The sequence below is a fragment of the Salvia hispanica genome, chromosome 2, assembly GCF_023119035.1.
Source record: "Salvia hispanica cultivar TCC Black 2014 chromosome 2, UniMelb_Shisp_WGS_1.0, whole genome shotgun sequence".
NCBI lineage: Eukaryota > Viridiplantae > Streptophyta > Magnoliopsida > Lamiales > Lamiaceae > Salvia > Salvia hispanica.
Genome location: NC_062966.1, coordinates 29,920,955 through 29,942,094, shown reverse-complemented (window position 1 = coordinate 29,942,094; position 21,140 = coordinate 29,920,955). Strand labels below are relative to the sequence as shown.

The 21,140-nt window shown below is 35.5% G+C and overlaps 3 protein-coding genes across 3 annotated transcripts; 2 read left to right on the top strand and 1 right to left on the bottom strand.

The window, feature by feature from the left end:
* Nucleotides 1-5,679: 5,679 nt before the first annotated feature.
* Nucleotides 5,680-8,488, top strand: LOC125204095 (protein FLX-like 3). Its single transcript, XM_048102650.1, has 4 exons — nt 5,680-5,807; nt 7,044-7,580; nt 7,775-7,908; nt 8,069-8,488. Exons 2-4 carry the CDS (start codon nt 7,054-7,056, stop codon nt 8,191-8,193), a joined length of 786 nt encoding a protein of 261 aa, XP_047958607.1. The 5' UTR covers nt 5,680-5,807; nt 7,044-7,053; the 3' UTR covers nt 8,194-8,488.
* Nucleotides 8,489-13,605: 5,117 nt separating this feature from the next.
* LOC125207320 (ethylene-responsive transcription factor ERF118-like) lies at nt 13,606-15,678 on the bottom strand. The gene is made up of 2 exons (XM_048106610.1): nt 15,136-15,678; nt 13,606-14,956 (listed from the first exon to the last, which is right to left on the bottom strand). The coding sequence occupies exon 2, from the start codon at nt 14,756-14,758 to the stop codon at nt 13,853-13,855; it is 906 nt and encodes a 301-aa protein (XP_047962567.1). The 5' UTR covers nt 14,759-14,956; nt 15,136-15,678; the 3' UTR covers nt 13,606-13,852.
* Nucleotides 15,679-16,237: 559 nt separating this feature from the next.
* Nucleotides 16,238-16,861, top strand: LOC125206767 (UDP-glycosyltransferase 75C1-like). Its single transcript, XM_048105993.1, has one exon. The coding sequence runs from the start codon at nt 16,238-16,240 to the stop codon at nt 16,859-16,861; it is 624 nt and encodes a 207-aa protein (XP_047961950.1).
* Nucleotides 16,862-21,140: the final 4,279 nt, after the last annotated feature.

Here is a 21,140-nt window from a genome sequence, read left to right as displayed (position 1 = left end):
ACCGGTCAATGTGCTCGCAAATTTTTCGGCATGTGCTTGCTACAGTGCTCTCAATATTTGCTACAAGCCTAATGGGGAGCACCCTTGCTGCTCGCAAAATGACGTTTTGCAAGAATATATGCTTATTTGCAAGCATTTTGGCGCTCGCAAAATAACTTTATTTTTTTTAAGTGTTTGTAATAATGATGAATTCATTGTAGGTTTCATAGTTGGAACTTGGAAGACCGAAAATTGTTCTAAAATTGATACTCCTATTTGTTAATCCAATTTATGCATATGTGTGACGCACACACAGATAGATATGAATGTGATCAAATGAAAACTCTAAATATTGTACAAACTCAAAACTATGATCTGTACTTATTGAAAAATGTCAACAGATCATAAAAAAAAAGCATCAACAAGAAAATATCAATAGAATTTCAACGGTAGTTAATGATTGATCTTGTGTTGATATTGTGTTGATACTATGTTGACATTAAAATTTTGAAATTTTACAATGTGTTGATATTGTATTGAAATTGTGTTGAAGCTGTGTTGATGAGTTTTGAGTTTGTACAATATATAAGTTTGCATTTTATCACTACCCCGCAGATATGATAGTACAAGTACTACATATTATTGATCTATTAATCTACATTAAAAAATTGAGTATTATGGCGGTTGGGTACTATATATTTAAATTTTAATCATGGCGAAATATGATCTTGGAGGAAGTTTGAAGAAAATTTGAAATTGAGAAAATTGATTATATAATAGTGATGTGACACCATAATGGCAATTAAAGCCGAATGCTCTAAGTAGTAGTACATGTATTAAAAGTATGAAGTATTCAAATATAGTAGTAAAACAAAAATTCTTAAGAAACAGCTCATTTTCCCTTGCCAATGAAGTCGGGGCTTTTTCTTCATATTCCAATCAAAGCTGCCCATTTCTTGCAGTTCAAAAGCAACTGTAGACCTTGTACTACTATTACATATAATAACTCAAATAAAAATATTGGCATTATAATAATTAATAACCAAAATGATTATTCTAGTTTATAATCAGAACTTTGATCAGCTTATAATTTCAGTTTGATATATAGCTTATTGCATAGTGTGAAAAAAGTTTCAATTATATAGGCAAACTTTAATTTAGATTTAAAAGTCATTGCAACCGGTAAAATTGGACGATATGAAAAAAATAGAAAAAATGGATGAGAGAGGATTCCACCACTAAATTGATTAAGAACGATTCACCAATAGGGGTGATAATTGTCTTATTATCTATAAAATTATTCACGGTTGAATTGGTAACACGCAATTCGTAATTGGTTCTATATCCACTAGAGGATGTGGTTGTAATTTTTAGAAATCGTGTGCATCAAATTGATTGAGCTAATTAATGGTGTGAATCTAAAAGGTTTGGCATGATAAATTCCCAATTAATGCAGGTGGATATATTGATGAAGACAAAAAACAAAAAGATAAGACCATACTATATGTTTGGTCATAGTGGATAAATAAGATTAGGAGTTATCCGTTTTAAAATCTTACCGCAATTTTCAGAAGAAAAAATTGGTTTATCAAAATATGGCACAGTCATGGAACTGAAAACTAGGGCTGGGGAAAAATACCGAAATACCGAAAAACCGGTCTTATCGTACCGAAAAAATATCGAAAATACCGTTTTTTTGGTATACCGTGACTTTCGGTATGGTATGATACCTTACCGAAAGATTGCGGTAAGGTAACGATATGAATTTTCAAATACCGCGGTATACCGCTGCATACCGAAATTCGGTATATACCTTAGTTTACGGTATATACCGTAAATTAAGGTATATGCCACAATAATATAAACACAATTGTATATAAAATATATTTTATATATTTTTAAATTATAAATCTATTGTGAAATATAAATATAATTATGAATAAATTATATTTAATTTATTTTTAAAATTATAAATTATAAATAATATTTTAAAAACTCTAATTTTCTATTTTAATTGATGTTGAAAGTCAGGTATACCGCAAAAATAAGGTATACCGAACTTCGGTACGGTATACCGAAAATGAGGTACGGTATCGGTATGGAAATTTGTCATACCGAATATAAGGTATACCGAAGTTCGGTATACCGAAAACTTTGGTAAGGTAAAGGTATGACTTTTTCGCATACCGTATTTACGGTAAGGTATACGGTATGGTGGTTTCGGTAAGGTATACCTTACCTACCCACCCCTACTGAAAACGACTCCATCATTTTCTCACATGCGATGAGAAAAATAATAATTTCACTACTATTGGAGTATATTATAAACAATAAATCAGACATTTTATAGTACAATACTCTATTCCATGTACAGTTTTTATTGTGAATTTTTAAAAGATCTAAAAGTACTTTTTTTGTATAATGTTGATAATAAATGATTTAAGATAAAGAAAAAACATTAGATTGACAAAAATGTTAGTATTATACAAATAAGTAAAATAAATTAAAATTTATAATCAGAAACTAGTTAAATGTATTTCTCATATACTCCTGTGTCAGAGTATGTATTTACATCTCAACTTGAAAAAGAAAATATCAAACTGTGATTAGAAAAGAATACTAAATAGAGACAGACAGTCACATGGTAGAACGAAAGTAAGACAAGTAGCCCAAAATGTAGTTTTCATGAATAGAAACCAAGTAAATGCCATAATTTGCCCATCATCCCAACCAGCCTATAATTTCCAATTAATTTGTACTCATTTTAAAATCTCAACATCAAATGCACTCCTGCTTCAACTAATAAATTATTCTTTACAACTTACTGTACAAGTTGCAACCTAGAGCCAACATTTTATGCCCAAGGACCTGTTCAGTTTTCAAGTTATGCCAAAAAATAAGTTCAATTATGTGGAATTTTAGATGTTATGTGTATAAGAAATCTTTCTGGGAAGCCCTAGAATTAAGTTAGGTCCGCACTTTTCAATGGAGGAATAGTCGAAAATGAAATTTTGAAGATGATCTGTTTTTTGTAACTGCATTGAAAATCACACCCAGAATTGAAGTCAAGATTCCTTCTTTACCCCCTCATATTTTCATTTCTCCCCGCTTCCTGAGCCATGGCCAATCAAATATGATTCCGATTGAAATTCGTAAATGCACTTGCACCAATCTATTGCCCATTTAGGCAGATCATATGTCTCACAAGGAAAATTCGCAATTCGGCACAGAAGAAATGTCAACCGGCCGTATTGTTATCAACCAATTGAATCAATAATAAATTTAGACATTCATGATATATACACAAAATTTTGAAAGATCCATCATTTCTCGTAGAAGTTATTATGTATTCCAATTTAAAATGTATACTTAGATACTCATCTAACAAAATGTCTAATTATGTTTACTAAGAGCTTGTGAATTAGTATATGATAAATGTCAAACTCATTAATCTATAGAGTACTAGTAGTATCTTACAAGCTAGCTTAGTTCACAAGTCACAACATACAAGCCTAATAAGGAGGGAGCTGATCAGCTGAACATCGTCAAATTAAACTCTAACTTGTTCTTGAGTGCTTTTGTTTAGAAACTGATTGTGGAGCTTTATTGTTCAAAGTCAAACAATAAATTCAAAATTACTAAGGGATCGGTGAAAACACTATAAACATACGATGATACAAGTAATTAATTAAAAATTGTTGGTAGACTCTGAAAGAAATAATAACTATAGTTAAAGCCCGGCCCAATCCGAGCGAAGCCTAACGTAGGAGTATAGTTAACAATTTCAATCCTAGGAATAAACTTGTGGCAATTACACTGTTGACATTGCTGGAGTAGTATAATATTTTCACGGGAAGTGTTATATTAATAACTTATAACTTAATTGATAGTTACAACTAAATAATAGTCATTAAATATTCAAATTAAGGGCTTAGATCATCAATTTCTAAATGTCAATACAATCAACGAAAAATGTCAATAAGGCCATAGAATTAATTCCAAAAAATATCAATAGGGGCATTAATGTCAATTAACTACATGTTTAGTTATAACTAACTTTTAAAAAAAATCCCATAATTTTAAATTCATACAACATATATCAAATTAAAGATAATTTCATAAGGATTCCGACGATATCCTACATGCATATGTTCCGACGTCAAAATTTGAAAAAAAATCGAAAATTTTAAATTTTTTCGTATAGCAGAAATGTCAACATACTATATAAAATATGTCAACATAATACATGTAGAATGTCAATATAAGCAATGGGTTAACATTCTTAAAGCATTGTGTTGACATTCTCAAAGCATTGTGTTGATATTTTCGAAACACTATATTGACATTTTCATCCAAAACCCTAATTTGGAGTGTTTATTTTATTTTTTTTTATTTTATTAATAAAAACAAAAATTACACGTGACAAATTGTAGACCACACGTTTTCTAAAATCCTATGATCTTAAATTAATTGTAGTTAGCAATTAAATGATGAATTAGCAATTAATCACTCCCCATATTTTCATTCGGTCACCAGAAATTTGATGGTGTTAAATTTTTAGACATTTGAACCATCGATTTAATTTATTTCAAAAGGGGATAAATTAAACAATTCATTTAAAATTTTTTGTTGTTAAGTATCGGATGTTTGACAACATAAAGGTATGGTTTGATAGCTATGATAATTGTAGATTAGATTATGTAACTTATATTATTCATTATTTGGTAGCATAGAACACTTACTTTTAAAACCTATGATTAAGGATGAGCCCAATATAATAAACTCCCATATTATATATAAATTATACGGTTTCCATAGTCTGATTATTTATCTCCATCAATTTTGAAACCTAACAAATCTATGTTCTTACACAAATGCTATCATATTAACATATTTTTTAAATATCCTTTGTTTTTATTTCTCTACACCTATTCCACGATTCCATCATTCACAAACTGATCTCAACTCCACGACAAAAATGTGCAGATTGGCAAAAAAAAAAAGTATATGAATTAACAATTATATAATTTTAATTTAACTATTATTGTTTAATCTTTGAATTATGTAATTTTTTGTTTTAATTATGTAAACATTCATAATTAATAAAAAAAACACATTCCATAGTATAAAATACAAATGTAAATTAGATCAAAGCTTAGACACACACCTCTCCATCCGTTGCTCGAGTGATATAGACACCGATTGATTCCTTTTTAAGGAGTCGCAATTAAAGCTTAGACACACACTGCTCCATCCATTGCACCTCTTCGTAGATGGAATTTCGAAACTAGATAGATAGGAAGTAGATGAATAATATATTGACAATTCAGAGACGATTACGAGTCTAACAATATGACATCAATTGTTAGTCGAACAATAGAGAGAAATCGGAGGTAGAACAATGACGACTTGAGCACAAACGATCAACGGGTAGTACAAAAGTTAACATGCAACTCGATGATATTACTTTTACACGTAGCGAAGTTACGTTAGGAGTGGGGGCATGGTATCTCATTATTATATTCTCAGCTTCGTTATGGTTTTACATTACACTCAATCTTCACAGCAAGCTTGAAAGAATAATTTATGGAGTATATGGTAATTTAAATTTTTTGAATATATAATATATTTTATTTTATTTTTTTGTGTATGAATGAAATAATTAGTCCTAAGAATTCAATTGCGTTGAATTTAATACAGTACTGTATGACGTAAAGGGCAAACGACGTCGTAAATCGGAGTCTTCTGCATTCAGCAGTGGCAAGTAGAAACCCTCAAACGATCAAATTCACAATTTCAATTTGGTTTAAACCTCTTGCGATTCACAGGTACGAATTTCCTGAACTTACATCTAAAAAATCTGGAAATAGCTTAGCTTTATTGTCTCAATTTTCTTTTTCTAGGTTTAGTTTTCTTCGTCGAGCTTACGGTTTCGTCTGTCAAATTCGCGTATTGCTTTTCTTGTTGCCTGTATTTCTTCATGCTGATAATGACTTTACCCGAAAGTTTTTTATACTGTTGAGAAATTTGCATAGCTGCTGAAGTCTTTTAAGATTTAAGCTTTGATTTTTTTATGTTTCTCTTTAACAATGGTTAAAATTGAGTGAGTGGAATTGAAACGAAATTAACCCTACGTTGTTTTTTATTTTACTGATAGAAAATTAAAACTGCAGTAACGTTTTTTCGTGCCTGAATTCGTATTTTGCTGTATAAAATTCCATATAATAATATACCTCGATGTGTTAGCACATACTGGGAGGAATTAGGAAGGTAGAGAATGATACAATTGGAGTAGAACCTGTCCCTCACTAGGTTATTGTAACTGCTATTTTACAATGTATGAACAAAAATGATAGCAGGCAGTATAATTTTCAAGTCCAGCTTATGCCCCCATCCCTTTCCGCTGTGATTTTGCTTCTTTGTGCTGTAAAACTCCCTTAGAACTATGCAACTTTGATATAAGAAATGGCTTCTCATAACTAAAATCTTATTGTAACTTGGCCTTTTATGCAGCTTAGAGATTGTTGTACTCAGTCTATATGTATTTCCTATTCGTATGCCTTGTGTCTGTTATGCTGCTTCCTGCTGCATATCTATTAAAACACCTTATATGAACACCTATATGTCTTAAAAACTATATTTGCATTCATCCATGCCACTATTGTGTAATGTAGATTAGAATTATGCAGTATACTTCTGCTTCTCCTTTTTCCCTTTCCTGGCCTTCAATTCATGCGTAACATACTATCTTTCTTATACCTCAGCAAATGTTGGATCTTCATTCTTTCAATGATTATTACTACAATTGCATATCCTGTCATAGTTTCGGGCTTAGTCAATTTTGTGGAGGATAGAGTATTTTTGAATGACCAACAGTAAAAATATTACAAAAACATTTGAACATTTAATATTAGTTATTGCAGTCTCATAGATGATGGTAGTAGTGCTTGCAAATCTGTAAGTGGGAAGATCAGTTCAGAACCATTTATTCTATTTTTATGTCGTTTCTGGCATTAATTCCAGTTATAATGTTTACCCATTACTCTTCTTAACGGCTTATGCAGTCTCCTCCTTATGGCTGGGAGAAACCGGATGCCCCACCACCCTGATAGTTTCCGAGGTGCCCATGAAGATCCACGTTCACTTCCACACGGGATGCCAATGCCACTTCCTCCACATCCTGCGGTACTGGAAGAGGAACTTGAGTTCCAACACAGAGACATTCAGAGGCTCCTTACTGAGAATAGACATGTCATTGATGACAATGTGATGCTTCAGAGGGATTTGACTTCTGTGAAAGATGAAATTCACAGATTGAATCAGGTTATCCCGAAAATGCATGCTGATAAAGAGGCCAGAAGAAGGGAACTGATCGAGAGGGCAATGAAACTAGAGGCTGAACTTCGCTCCGCTGAACCTCTGAGAGTAGAGATTGTGCAATTAAGGGCGGACACACAGAAATTGAGTGCACAAAATAAGGAACTATCGTCCCAGGCTCAAAATATGACAAAGGATATTAATAGACTTCAATCTGAAAATAAGCAAGTAGCTCCTATGAAGTCTGACATTGATAAGATGCGCAAAGAGCTGGTTGATGCGAGGTATGAAATGGGCGTATACTTGATTGATTCTGCTATAACTACCCTATCATTTAATCGTTTATCATGCTAGAGTGATGACAGAGAATTTGAACTTGTACATAGAAATAACCAGAAAATTCGAAAGCGATTTAGCTGTAAATTACTAAATAGGTTTGGTTTCTGAATGAATCTTCTGCTGCCACATCATTATTCAGGAGGGTATATGAATATGAGAAGAAAGGAAATGAAGAGTTGGCAGAACAAAATAGAGCCATGGAGAAAAACCTTATTGCAATGGCTCGAGAAATTGAAAAGCTGCGTGCTGAACAAGCAAGTGCTGACAGGAGGGGTAAGAATCAGTTGTTTCACATATAGCCTGACTCATGAACCTCTCTACTCACTATCTCTCACACACACAGGAAGAAGCATAGAATTACGCTTGAAAGTTGAAACACTTGGTCAAACCTTAAAAACATTGTTTGTTAGCTTGACATTTATTGTTTACCCAGGTGCTGGAGGATATGGACTTCTGAATGGGAGCCCTGAAACAAGATACCCAGGCCCATATGGGGATGTATATGGCCCTGGCCCCTGGGGATCATACGACAAACGCGGTGGTCCTCCACGACGTTAATCCTTGTTCAGGGTCTGAATTATGGTAACATAGTTAATTCCCTCTAACGAAGTCATGAAATGGGAGTTTTACTTTTTCCGGCCTGGTATTGTTTACGGCTTTCTGTTATGAGTTATGACAATAATCCCAATGAGTAAAATACTAGATGCAAATCTGATCTTTGGTGCCAAGTATAAAGGGAAAAGAAAAACATATCTTTGTGTGTAAATTTGGTAGAGGACGTTCCATAGATTTAACTTTTGCTACTTCTCTTCTTGAATTTAAACAAGAAAGTCTATGCTACTCCATTGCATTATGTCCTTTGTTACATCTTTCTTATTTCACCAATTTCGCATCAAAACATGTAATATTGCCAAAGTCCTTATTTTTATAGGACGAACTTAAAACATGTGACATCGCCAAAGTCCTTATTTTTATAGGATGAAATTAAAATATGTGACCATCACCAAAGTCTGTATTTTTATAGGACTGAAGGAGTAGTTATTTATTGCTCATGGCTTGGCTCAGTTAAATTGAAACTTTCAAAACTTTGATTTCGGTTTCTGGTTTGCTCTTTATTCAATTTTCATTAGGCTTAGTTTTTAATTTTGACAAATGAGAATGGTCATCATACGATTGTATTCATACAAAATTGAAAACAAAAACACCAAGGAAAAAAACGATTATTTACAGAGTGGCTCAGTTGCGTTACAAGTTACAAGAAATCAAAGTTAATCTTCCAAAACGACGCCGTCGTCCGCTGTGGAAATGCTGAGATCATCCACCTTGCTGAATTCCCCAACAAGAAATCCATTCCGATCAACAATCTCCACGCCGCAAAGACCAAATTCTTGAAATCATCGCCGCCGCAGGATCCCTTCCTCCTATCACGTGTCAATTTCATATTTCCACGGAAAATCTTTAGCTAGCAGCGGAACCTCATCAGTAGTTGTGATATCAATTCCAATACTTTTTTCACATTAATCGAGCATATCAAATATCAAGTCCAAATATTAATAACCCATTCCTCATGGAGTAGTATATAGGCTATTAGGCCCGTTACTCCACAATAGTATCAAATTTCATGTTTTAAATCCTTTCAATTCTTCTATTTTGATGTTGTTATCATTTCTGCTTTATAAAATTCTTTGTTAGTTTGTTAAACTTGATGTTTTCGAAATCGGATCATTAAACAAATTGACGCAACATTGTACCAATCTGATCACTACTTGAGTCCAAATAATGTTGTAGAATACAAATCTTAAATCTCAATAACATTACATTTTCAACAAATTTACAAGTTAATCAATAAGTTCAAATACAAAGTTATTAACACAAATCATTTCATTCAATAATAATCTCTTTTACTCACGTTTCTTATTACTAGAATCAAAGACGATACCGGTACTTTAGTTCGTTTTTTTTAAATCTAAAATAATTTTAAAAAGTCAAACAGATTCAACTGTTGGCCGGTTCATTTTATTTTGTTCTTAATCAACTCAAACGTTAAGAGAGATTCTCTCCCAAGATATCCCTTCCGAACGATTCCAATTCTATTAATTTTCGTATACTTCCTGCCACTGGGACTTTCCACAAAAACTTTCTGCCACATCATCATTAGGACTTCCCATTCTACTACCACATCACTAGGACTTCCCACTAGGACTTCCCGCGATAAAATTAAATTCACAATTATTCAATTTACGGAATTAAAATTTCGATACGAATACGAACGGGGAAATGCGAATATTTCATTAAAAAAACATACATTATTCGGAAAAAAAAATTACATAGTCAACAAAAAAAAGCAACCACATCAACGTCCACCCCTCCGCGTCCAAACATTTTCGATGATATCCTCCTGAAGTCGAATATGGGCATCTCTTTGCCGCATGTCGGCAAATGCGCGCAACCGCTCAACCTCTCCATGAGGTACCCCCATGTTCACATTCGCGCTGGCCACGCCGTGGCTTGGACCGGCACCCGTATCATCTTCGTTGGTCCACTGAGTCAGTTCGTCACCTTCACTTTCGACAAGCATGTTGTGCAAAACGATACATGCGTACATGATGTCGCCGATGTTGGGAATATACCATCCGTGAAGGACCCTTCACCATCGCCCATCGACTCTGGAGCACACCAAATGCCCGCTCAACATCCTTGCGCGCTGCCTCCTGACGGCTCGCAAAGTAGGACTTCTTTGGTCCGATCGCATGCTTGATCGTCTTCACAAAGATGGGCCAGTTTGGGTATATCTCATCCGCCAAATAGTATCCCATATTATGTTGGTTGTAGTTGGCGATGAAACTGATGGCGAGACCAACGCCATTGCACTGATCGTTGAATAGGGGCGACGACTGGAGGACGTTGAGGTCGTTGTTCGATCCGGCGACTCCAAAATAAGCATGCCATATCCACAGCCGGTAGTCAGCTACAACTTCAAGGATCATCGTGGGATGCTTGCTTTGAAGCCGAAAGTGTGGATCCCTTTCCAGGCGGCGAGGCAGTTCTTCCACTCCCAATGCATACAATATATGCTGCCCAACATCCCAGAGAACCCGTGCATATTTATCAGCACTGCTGGCAGTCAGGGGCTCGGACTCCGAAGATAGCGATCCCCGAATATCGCTCTAACGCCCGCGCAAAAATTCTGCAGACACTCGACGACCGACGACTCGCCAATGTGGAGGTACTGTCGAACATGTCGGCCGGCCTCCGTACGCCAGCTTCCGATTGCGGCAGAAGTGCACTTCAGTAAGGGCGTGTGTCCGGGTTTGCCAGCCCGCATCCTCCCCGATCCTGAAATACTCATATCTTCTCTCTAAAGCACCCACGATATGCATAAACAGCGGACGATGCATCCTAAAACGTCGCCGGAATAAGGCATCCCCAAAACACGGCTGCGGAGCGAAGTAGTCCTGATACAACCGAAGATGTGCAGCAATGTGGTCTCGAGGTACATGACGTCGGCGATGGATCGGCCAAGGTACCACCGCCTGCTGCCGTCGCTGCTGCCTCTGCCGTAGCAATCGATCAATTGCCCCTTCCACAGCGAGATCCAATTCATTATCACTATCACTATCACTATTACTATCACTAGCGCCCCCGCCACTACCATCCGCACGACTACTAGCCATTTTAGATATACTTGAAAATAGAGTTTAGAGAGAGAAACTTGTCAACACAAGTGGTGTGAATGAAATGAAGTTCAACGAGCCGTATTTATAGAATTTTATTTTATTTTTTTAAATCAAATTTAATAGGACGTCCGACCCACGCCACAGTGGCGGACGTCCGCTCGGACGTCGGGCGGATGTCCGAGCCCATCCGACGGGTAAATGGGACAGGCGTGTCCTACCATTTCGTTCACAGCGGCGGACGTATGATCAGACTTCCGAGGCGTCCGCCGTTGGAGATGTTCTTAATAACCAATTTACCATGTTTAATCTTCTAACAATTTTTCACAATCTTCTAAACTATCACAAGATTCACAACTTATTCTTTCCTATTGTTCGGTAATTTATTTAGGTAATGATCCGTGCTGTTTTCAGAAGAAGAAAAACGTGTCAATTCTTTATTCAATTAAACGTGGGAGAGGATAAGTGTTTATTCATAAATAGAACTATTTTAAAGGGTTTTTGTAAAGAACTTTTTGTGAATGCAATAGTTTCTTTTTTCCTATTTTGAAGATAATGCACTAGTATTTATCTTTTACTTTTTTCCTTATGTAGAAAATGTTTCTTTTATCTTAAATAATTATCTTAAACAATTTCAGCTTATACTTTAGTTTAAAGCTTTCTTTATTAATTTGTTGTCTTTTTAACATTTTAGGGAATACTTCCCTATTTTGGGTGAATCGCGTTTTAAATTCTCTCTCAAATCTTAAAAATCTTAATTGTGAATCAATAACTCTTAAATAAGTACTAGTACTATTGATGATTGCTAATTAGGTTAGATGCATCATACATTTAAATATGCACTAATTTATTCAACAAAACACCAATTTGCCTACAAAATAGGAAGAAGAAAAAGGAGGAATTAGTCGTTAATAATTGTACAAATTAAATACGTATAGTGAGGTGGTAACCTATGAGAATAAAGTCAGCAATTAAATCGACGATGGCGGAATTAAGTTTTACTTTTCTCTTGGTTGATATTTCTTTCAAATTTCAACCACCACTTTTGTGTATCTAGAAAAACATGTGTCGACCAACACATGTTCCAAACCCAACATTATCATTATTCTTAACTACCAATAACAACGCACGGAGCTCAACATTTATTTTTCATCTTACTTTAGGTGAAACAACAATTTCATCAAATATCACAACTTATACTGCGAGATATCAATCATAAATATATACAGCCATAAAATCGACCCAAAAAGTACTACTAGTTCTTATTCCGAAAAATAGACAAGTGCAAGAGTCATACAATTCAATTAGAATTCTTTTCAAACATACTTATAAATTTTACGTAGTCAAAATTCACTACACTTGCATTATATATTTAGTTATGATTTCTAATTGATCATTGTACAGTAAAATTTGTTGATCTAGGAGGTTTGCCTTGGTTTATAAGACAATAAAAAAAAGGTTATAGATAATCCAAAATTAGTTTGTCAAAAATCTAAGAACAGTTGGTGATGAAACAGTAGGGAACATTTCCCAGATATTTCCATAATGTCGGCATACTAAAATAATTAAATTGAACAAAAAAATCTTGAATTTGCTGTCATGTGTGAAGAAAATTAGAGTGATACTCGTTTTCTTCGTTGCACAATCCGCATTACATTGACCAATTTTAACTTTAATGAACAATAGAAATAACTTTTGTAAGTTATATCAAATTAAAGCCGGTCTCACCGTCTCAGCATATAAAGACTATATCAAAGAACAATCATGAAAAATTAACCAAGTCCTAAAGCATAATTAGAAGACATATCTCCAACAACTCCTACTAAATTAAAAATGGAAGGATGGAATTAAAAGCACAAAAATCATTTGAAAATCTTTTTTGTTTATATATCGTTTTAGTTCAGGGCTATGAACTAAATCTAAAAATGACCTCCTTCTGAACTAAATTGGTCTTAAAATAATATTATACTCGTAGATTATGATTTACTAGTTATTTCTTGATCACAACTTAGGCCAATGTAACAATTTCAAACAGTAAATAGGGATCGATAATAGTAAAAATATTTCTAATACTAGTATATGTTCTCGTAATCGAAACAGAGTGAAACAGATGAATTAATGTCAAATTAAAAAGCAAAACTTAAATGCAGTTGGAATAAAAAAAAAAGTCAACAAAGTGTGTAGCAGCCTAAACAGTGAAGCCACCACAACTCAATCAACTAGCACAGCTTTTTCATAATTGCAACACCACCTAAATTCAGTCCCATCAAAATCAAAATCAAATCAACGCTGCAACTCATAACAACATATCAAGTTTCATTACACCTCAAATTTAGATCAAAAAGCGAGACATAGTAGTAGAAATTCAACACACACAACTCAATCTCAATGCCTTTGGACGGCTACAACAAAACCCAAAGGGCTCAACTTCAACCTCACAAAATCCTCAAAAAAAAAACTCATTTTCAGAATAAACTTAAACGCCTCTGCTATAATATTAATATAACTAACAACAATAATAATACTATTACTAGCTGCAAAACTTATGGGCATGCTATATTGAGGGGCGCCGCTGCTCCGCCCATCACCGGAACTGCTGCCTCGTCCATCCACGACACCGCCTCCACACAGTTAAAGTCGAAGCTGAAATCCGGCAACGCCCCAGCCCGATCTCCAGCACCAAATCCGCATATCGGGAGATCATTCAGACCAAACACAATATCATCCAACGGGTCGTCCGCCATCATAAGCGAGTCAAGCTCGAATTCGAGCTCAATCTCCTCCCCAATCTTCGCCAACGCGGCCAGCTCGTCGTCCATCACCTCATCGAGGGCATCCTCAAACTTGCCCGCCTCCGTTGCCAAGTCTGAGCTAGAGGAGTTTTGCGACGCGTGTGAGGTCAGCGAGACGATGCTCCCACTGGAATCCTCGGAGGCGGAGACAGCATCAGTCAGCTGCTGATCAGTAGCAACAACCATAGTGAAAACAGTCTTGCCATCGGCATTACCGGTCAGCGCATCGAATTCCAACCGCTTGCGCTCATACGCATCGGACGCCTCCTCCGCGGTGTTGTAGGTGCCAAGCCACACCCTCTTCTGCTTCACCGGATCGCGGATCTCGGCCGCCCATTTCCCCCATTTGCGCTGGCGCACGCCTCTGTATTTCCCCAGAGTAGAGCTCAACTTCCTCTCGCTGCTGCTACTCTCCTGAATCGAAGAGCTCTCCAAATCAGGGGTTTTCGAAGCAGAGCCGTCTACGGGGAAGCAGACTTCCCGGACAATGCGCTTGACCCGCTTCACCACCGCCTCGTCGTCGGAGGAATCGGTGGCGTAAGGGTCGTTGCAGACGATTCGAACCCGGCGCATAGGTTTGAAGGGAGGAGGCTTGACTCTCGGCTTTCTAGTTAGGTTTTCACGGTTTGAAGAAATTGATTTTCGCGGCTCTGCCATTTTTTCTCTGATAAACACCTACCAAAACCTTGCCCCCCTCAAAATTAAAAACTCAAAAACAGAAAATCGGTTAACAAAACTTTTTAAAAGGGGGTTAATTAAAGAGATTGTTAAGTGATGAGAGGCCCTCGCAAGAACAAGAAGAGATTGAACCGGTTTATGTGATAACCCCCAAAACACTCAACTCCAGAACTAGTCCTGCAAATGAAAATTACCCATACAAACCTTAAATTATTTATCAATTTGATGTTACCATACAAAATTAATTGAACAAACATGCATCAAATGAACAGATCTGGCTCATAAAAGCCAGCAATTGAACAAGAGAGAGAAAGGGGGAAAACCCCTAGGGTTTAAAGAGGGAGAGAAGAAAATACCTTTTGGGCCTCAAACGCATCGAAACGGTTGGGGCAAGAGAGAGAGCGCTCTGCTGAGGTGAACAGCAGAGGGATTCGCGCATGCAGCGAGCAGAGAAGAGCGAAGAAGAAGAGGAGAAACAGAGGTTCGAGGATGGAGACCCAAACACAGCAACCAAATCAAAACTTGCCGACATAAAATCTCCTGGTCCAGACCTTGACGATAAACCCTCTTCCTCTTCTTCTTCTTCTTCTTCCTCGAAGGGGAAAGAGAGAAAATTGGATCAGATGCACTTTATAGAGAGAAAAGGATACATATATGTATCTATTCTTCCAAGGAAAAGGAAGAAGACGTTTTTGAAGAGTGAAAGGAAAGTGGATGAGAAATTAATGGCTGTGAATTTGACCCAAGTGATGGAAGATGACAAAGGATTGGATTATGGTAGTATCGAAGAAGAAATTTGCTGGAAAGTACAGTGAGTGAGACCCCTTCTACAGCTATCCCCAGAAATTGAAAATGGAAATGGAAATGGAAATTGAAATGGAGACTAATCTCTAAAACCTCATTTGGTGGTTGGTTGTGCGTCTAAATTTGGACTCTATTATCACTCTTTCTTTTTCTTCTTTAAATTTTTTGGTTGGTTTCGAAAAACGGTGTTTACAAATTACGTATCATTCGACGACGATGACTGGGTGATTAAATTTAAATGCGTTTGTTTTATTGAAATTAATTAGTACAGTATGTATTTTTAAGAGAAAATTTTTGGCAATATATTCAGGTGAATGCAATTGAAAGTAGACTAAAGTCTCTTTTTGGTCCATAACATATGATGATTTTTCTATTTTAGTCCATAACATTATCTTTTGAATTATTTAGTTCATCACAAATAAAAATGGGTCACATTTAGTCCGAATGTGACGGAACTGTTAAAATTTAACAGTCAACGATTTTTAAATCGATTTTGACCGGATTAAGTTAATAATTATATTTAATTAATGTCTAATATATATTATCTAATAAACTTGGGGATCTACGTCACCTTTGCCGGCAGCATCTCCGTGTGCCGGTGCTTGGCAGACACCAAGGGCCTAACCTTCCTTGGCTTCGACGACGGATACGACGATGGTTTCAAGCTCAGCTACGACACCAAAAAAATTCATGACTAGTATACGAAGCAACGGCTCCAAGGCCTTGAGAGAAGCCATCGCCGCCGCAGCGGAGGAGGCCCGCCCCGTCACATGCCTAGTCTACACGGTCATCCTCCCCTGGGCGACCGAGGTGGCGCGTGAGCTCCACATCCCCAGCGCGCAACTCTGGATCCACCCCGCAACCGTCTTCACCATATACTACCACTATTTCAAAGGATTTTCCGACGAAATCACCGAGAAATCGGATAATCCAGGCTGGAAAATCCAAATCCCCGGAGCTCCGCCGCTCTCCAAAACCGACCTTCCCTCCGTCCTCCTCCCTTCGTCCTCGGAAACGCATAATTTTGCGTTTGCGGCGTTTAAGGAGCAGTTCGACTTGCTCGACGCCGAGCCGGGCAAGCCCAAGGTGCTCGTGAACACCTTCGACTCGCTCGAGGCGGAAGCGCTCGCCGTGTTCGGCCGTTACGAGCTGATCGCAATTGGACCGTTGATTCCCTCCGCCTTCATCGGCGGAGAGGCTCCGTCGGAGGAAAAGTCGTTCGGCGCCGACCTCTTTGAGAAATCCGAAACCGCAGTCATATTTCTAATATCTAATTAACCCTAACCTAATTATATATTAGACATTAATTAAATATAATTATTATCTTAATCCGGTCAAAATCGATTTAAAAAACGTTGACTGTTAAATTTAAACAGTTCCGTTAGATTTGGACTAAATGTGACCTATTTTTAGTTGTGATGGACCAAATAATTCAAAAGATAATGTTCTGGACCAAAATAAAAAAATCGTCATATGTTATGGACCAAAAAGGAACTTTAGTCTTGAAAGTAATATTAACCCTGCTTTCTTGAATTAGTAGATTCGACCCCATACGAGTAAAACTTTTTCTAAAATAATCATTTTTAAAAGTAAAAATATGAAATATTGGACATAAATTGTTTTTTAATATAATTGTGCATATAAATTGGTGTATTCGGTTATGTCAAACATTAAATAGAACTGCTACCTTTTCCCTAAATTAATGATAGAAATACAGAATTCAAATACTCCCATATTTTATTAAATTCTTGTGCTTTTACTTTGTCAAATTAAATTCTTAGATTTGTAAAGTTCTGACTTTTTATAAATGCAATTGTTTCAATATACAATATTAAATCCATGAAATTCAAAGGATTATTTCGGGTCTCAATTTTGAAATTTGAATACTAAAATAAAAAGGAAATTAAAGGAACCTCATAAAAGGGTTCACGATTTTTATAATAATATCATTTCAATTAAATCTTACTCCATTTAATCACAACCTCTCACTCACTCCACTATATCACATGTTTTGACTTTTAAATTATATATATTTAATTTAATATAAAATTTTAAATTAAATAACAATCTTATAAATTTTCTTATAAAATAATTACAATTAAATTATAATTAATTTACCTAAATATCCTCAACATTCTACTTATTTCTCTAAATACCTCCCAAACTCTCCTTTTAAGTATCGTATAAATGTATAAATTTCACAACATCAATTTGAGTGACCAATAACGCAAATCTCAAGAAAGAAAAAATCAATTTAAAAGTAAAACAAACAAAGGTAAGCCTCCTCCACATTTCTGTACATCTGTCGTGCTGTCTTTTATTTTAGCCTTATCCGTTTTATTACCCCTCACTCACTGATCGGACGGTCACTTTTTGTTGCTGTGGTCAAAACGGCAGTGAAAAGGCGGAATGTAATGGCGTGGTATTTTTAGCGTATATACAGATTTTGCCTGGTATATTTGGGTATGCGCATTTAATGCATGATGACCCACTGATGACCATGCCATAGCTCATGCATATCATCCATGCCCATCGCCGGCTGCTCCCTTATGCTACACTATCACCGCATCCATCCGTATTAATTTTAAATTCATAAACTCTTCAAAAATCATCTAAAATGTCAAGATTTATTGCATAATATCCGTGGATTTGGATTTGCACAATATGTTTGGATTTAGATTTTGTAAGATGTCAAACACGTTTAATTCCACTTTCTCTCTTCTGAAAATCACCACTAGCTCGAGAAGAGAAAACATGATTTATGGATCTATCATGACATAATTTTGTTGAATCGAAAATATAATGATATAATAATTGATTCTAAAATTGGGATCGTTTATTAGGTTACACCGGCTTTGAAAATGATAATAAAACAAATTTTTAGAGGAGATTAAATATTTTCCGTTTTTGTTCAAAAGGAGTATGGCGTTGTCATGTTTAAAAGCGTTCACGTTACAAGTTTGAGTGGCATAATAAATTGATCAATATTAGTACTACAACCACGTACTAATAGTGTGACACAAATTCTGATAAAATACGATTAGTGCATTCCTACGTAATTTATGACAATGAGATAGTATAAGAAAGCAAATGGGCTATGAATATGATAAGTTCATTATTGCCGATAGTAAGCACAGATGGTCTATAGTCTATTTACTGATGCGGTTAATTATCTCAAATGTGCATTGTCTATCTCAAATTTAACCTTCCTAAAACACCCAGAAATTTAATCAACCAAGGAATATAAAAAATTCGATCCTCCATTGTCTAGAAAATCGCCCTTTTTAACATAAATGATGTCGAATATTGCCATAAAGTTTTGAATAATACTCCAAGATTTTACCCAATATTATGCTCAAAATATGAGTCTGAAATTGCTCCAATATTTTACACAAATTACGAATAGCACACCAACAATTAGATCCTATTAACCATACGTTTTCTTACAAAAACCAACAAATCGTTCTGTAAGTCATGCAATTATTTCCCCAACTACTATGTTTTTCTTTTTAGTTGAAAATGAATCATGAGAACCTTGCAGTCAATGTGAATTCTAAATAAAAAATAGGGTACAAAACCGAGATGAGTCAAAGCTCATGAATTATATGCCCATTAACTCTTTCTTTTGACATGATTAAATAAGTTAATTTAATTTAATATAATACTTTAAATTCACAACATATAGTTACGGCGATGTGCGATGCCTCGTAATTCACCTATTGGGTGGAATTTGGGACTGTGTGGGTTGTGCCACTGACTGTGAAAACGAGTCTTCATCTTATTTCTGTATTTTGGCCAAATAAATCTTGAGAAAATATAAATGACACTTGCATGGAGGATAAGAACACAAAAAATGCTTCAACTTACCCACTTGTTTGTTTATACTCTATGCCAAAAAAAACTTGGTACCACTTCTTTTCATTTTATCATTGTTGGCTTGAGGAATTGAATCGATACTTTCTAGAAAGGAGTCGTTTAATTTATGTTCTTAAACTTTTTTAACTGTGCTCACTGGTGAATGGAAAAAAAAATTACATAATTTTTATGTTCAAGTGAACCGTAAATGAAATACAATGATGAATGTTTAAGTGCATAATTGCATAATTTTTATGTTTAAGTGAATCGTGAATGAAAAAAAAAATTCAATGATGAAATACAAATATAATTACAATGTCAAATCAACGAGACAAAGACAATCATTGTGCATTTTTAGAAAAAACTACAAGGATCAAGTAAAATTTCAAACACTAGAACAAAAACATGAAATATGAAATATGAAATATGAAATATGAAATATGAAATATGAAATATGAAATATGAAATGTACCTAACTTTGACATGCAGATCGTAATCCTTGCAATACAGGAGTATTTTTTATTTAACAAAATAATCCTTAAAAATGAAAAATTAAAAAACAAGGCTTATCTTATTAGAAATTTAAACTTCCTGAGGATATAATTGCACTTGATCATGAACGTGCCAGAATTCAGAATTGCCATTTTCCCTTTTTTTTTAATTCTCGAATGCAAAATAGTTAGGCGCATTATTTTTGGTAACTAAATGATTTACTCCCTCCGTCCCACTTTAGCAGTCTCATTGACTTTTCTGTACTCATTTTGTAAAAATGATAATAAATAATTAAAGTGGAGAAATAATAAAGTAAAAAAGAGAATAATATAGAGAAGAGTCTTATCTACATTATTCTCTTTTTTACTTTATTATTTCTCCACTTTAACTATTTATTAGCATTTTTACAAAACGAGTGCAGAAAAGTCAATGGGACTGCTAAAGCGGGACGGAGGGAGTAACTTTTAAGGCAATCGACTCTATCTCTTATAGCATCTCCAATGCAAATAGGTCAGCCATAGCCAAGCCACTCTCTTTCCCTACCACGTCAGCAGCACTAAAAATCCACCGCCACATCGATTTAGGCCAGCCGCAATAAAAATAATTCAAAATATACTACATTTACGGAATTAAAATTACGATTAAATTACCGAATTAAATTTACGAGATATATACGAGAAAATTCATTAATTTTTATTTAAATAAAAAAAAGTACATTAACTAAAAAAAATAAAAATTACATAATAAAAAAAAATTCGGACTTCCACACACGAGCCACCGCCCCACTCTACTCCTCACTAATTTATTAAAAAAATACATTAAAAAATGTTAGTATGCCTTGAATCCGTTATAGTTTGTCGGTGGTCAAGGGGGGCGACGCTTGCCATGGGGGTCCGGGGGCGCGGAGAGGCCCCCGGCCCGGCGGTATGACATGTTTCTATTTTAGGTCTTAATTTTGTATTGGGCTAGTTGTTGTTGTCCATCGCTAGATGTTGCTCTTGTACAGAAATTTAGAGATAAAGAAAATCGCGTTTATATAGTTTTTCAAAAAATAAAAAAAAGAATTAAATTTTTTTAAAAAAAATAGCGCTGGCCGATCGGCACGCCACAATGGCGGCACCAGCGCCACGCCATCGGCTAGCCCACGCCGAAATTTCGGCCGATTTCCCGCTGGCCTACTCCAATGGTTCGGCTAGCGACGCGAATCGCC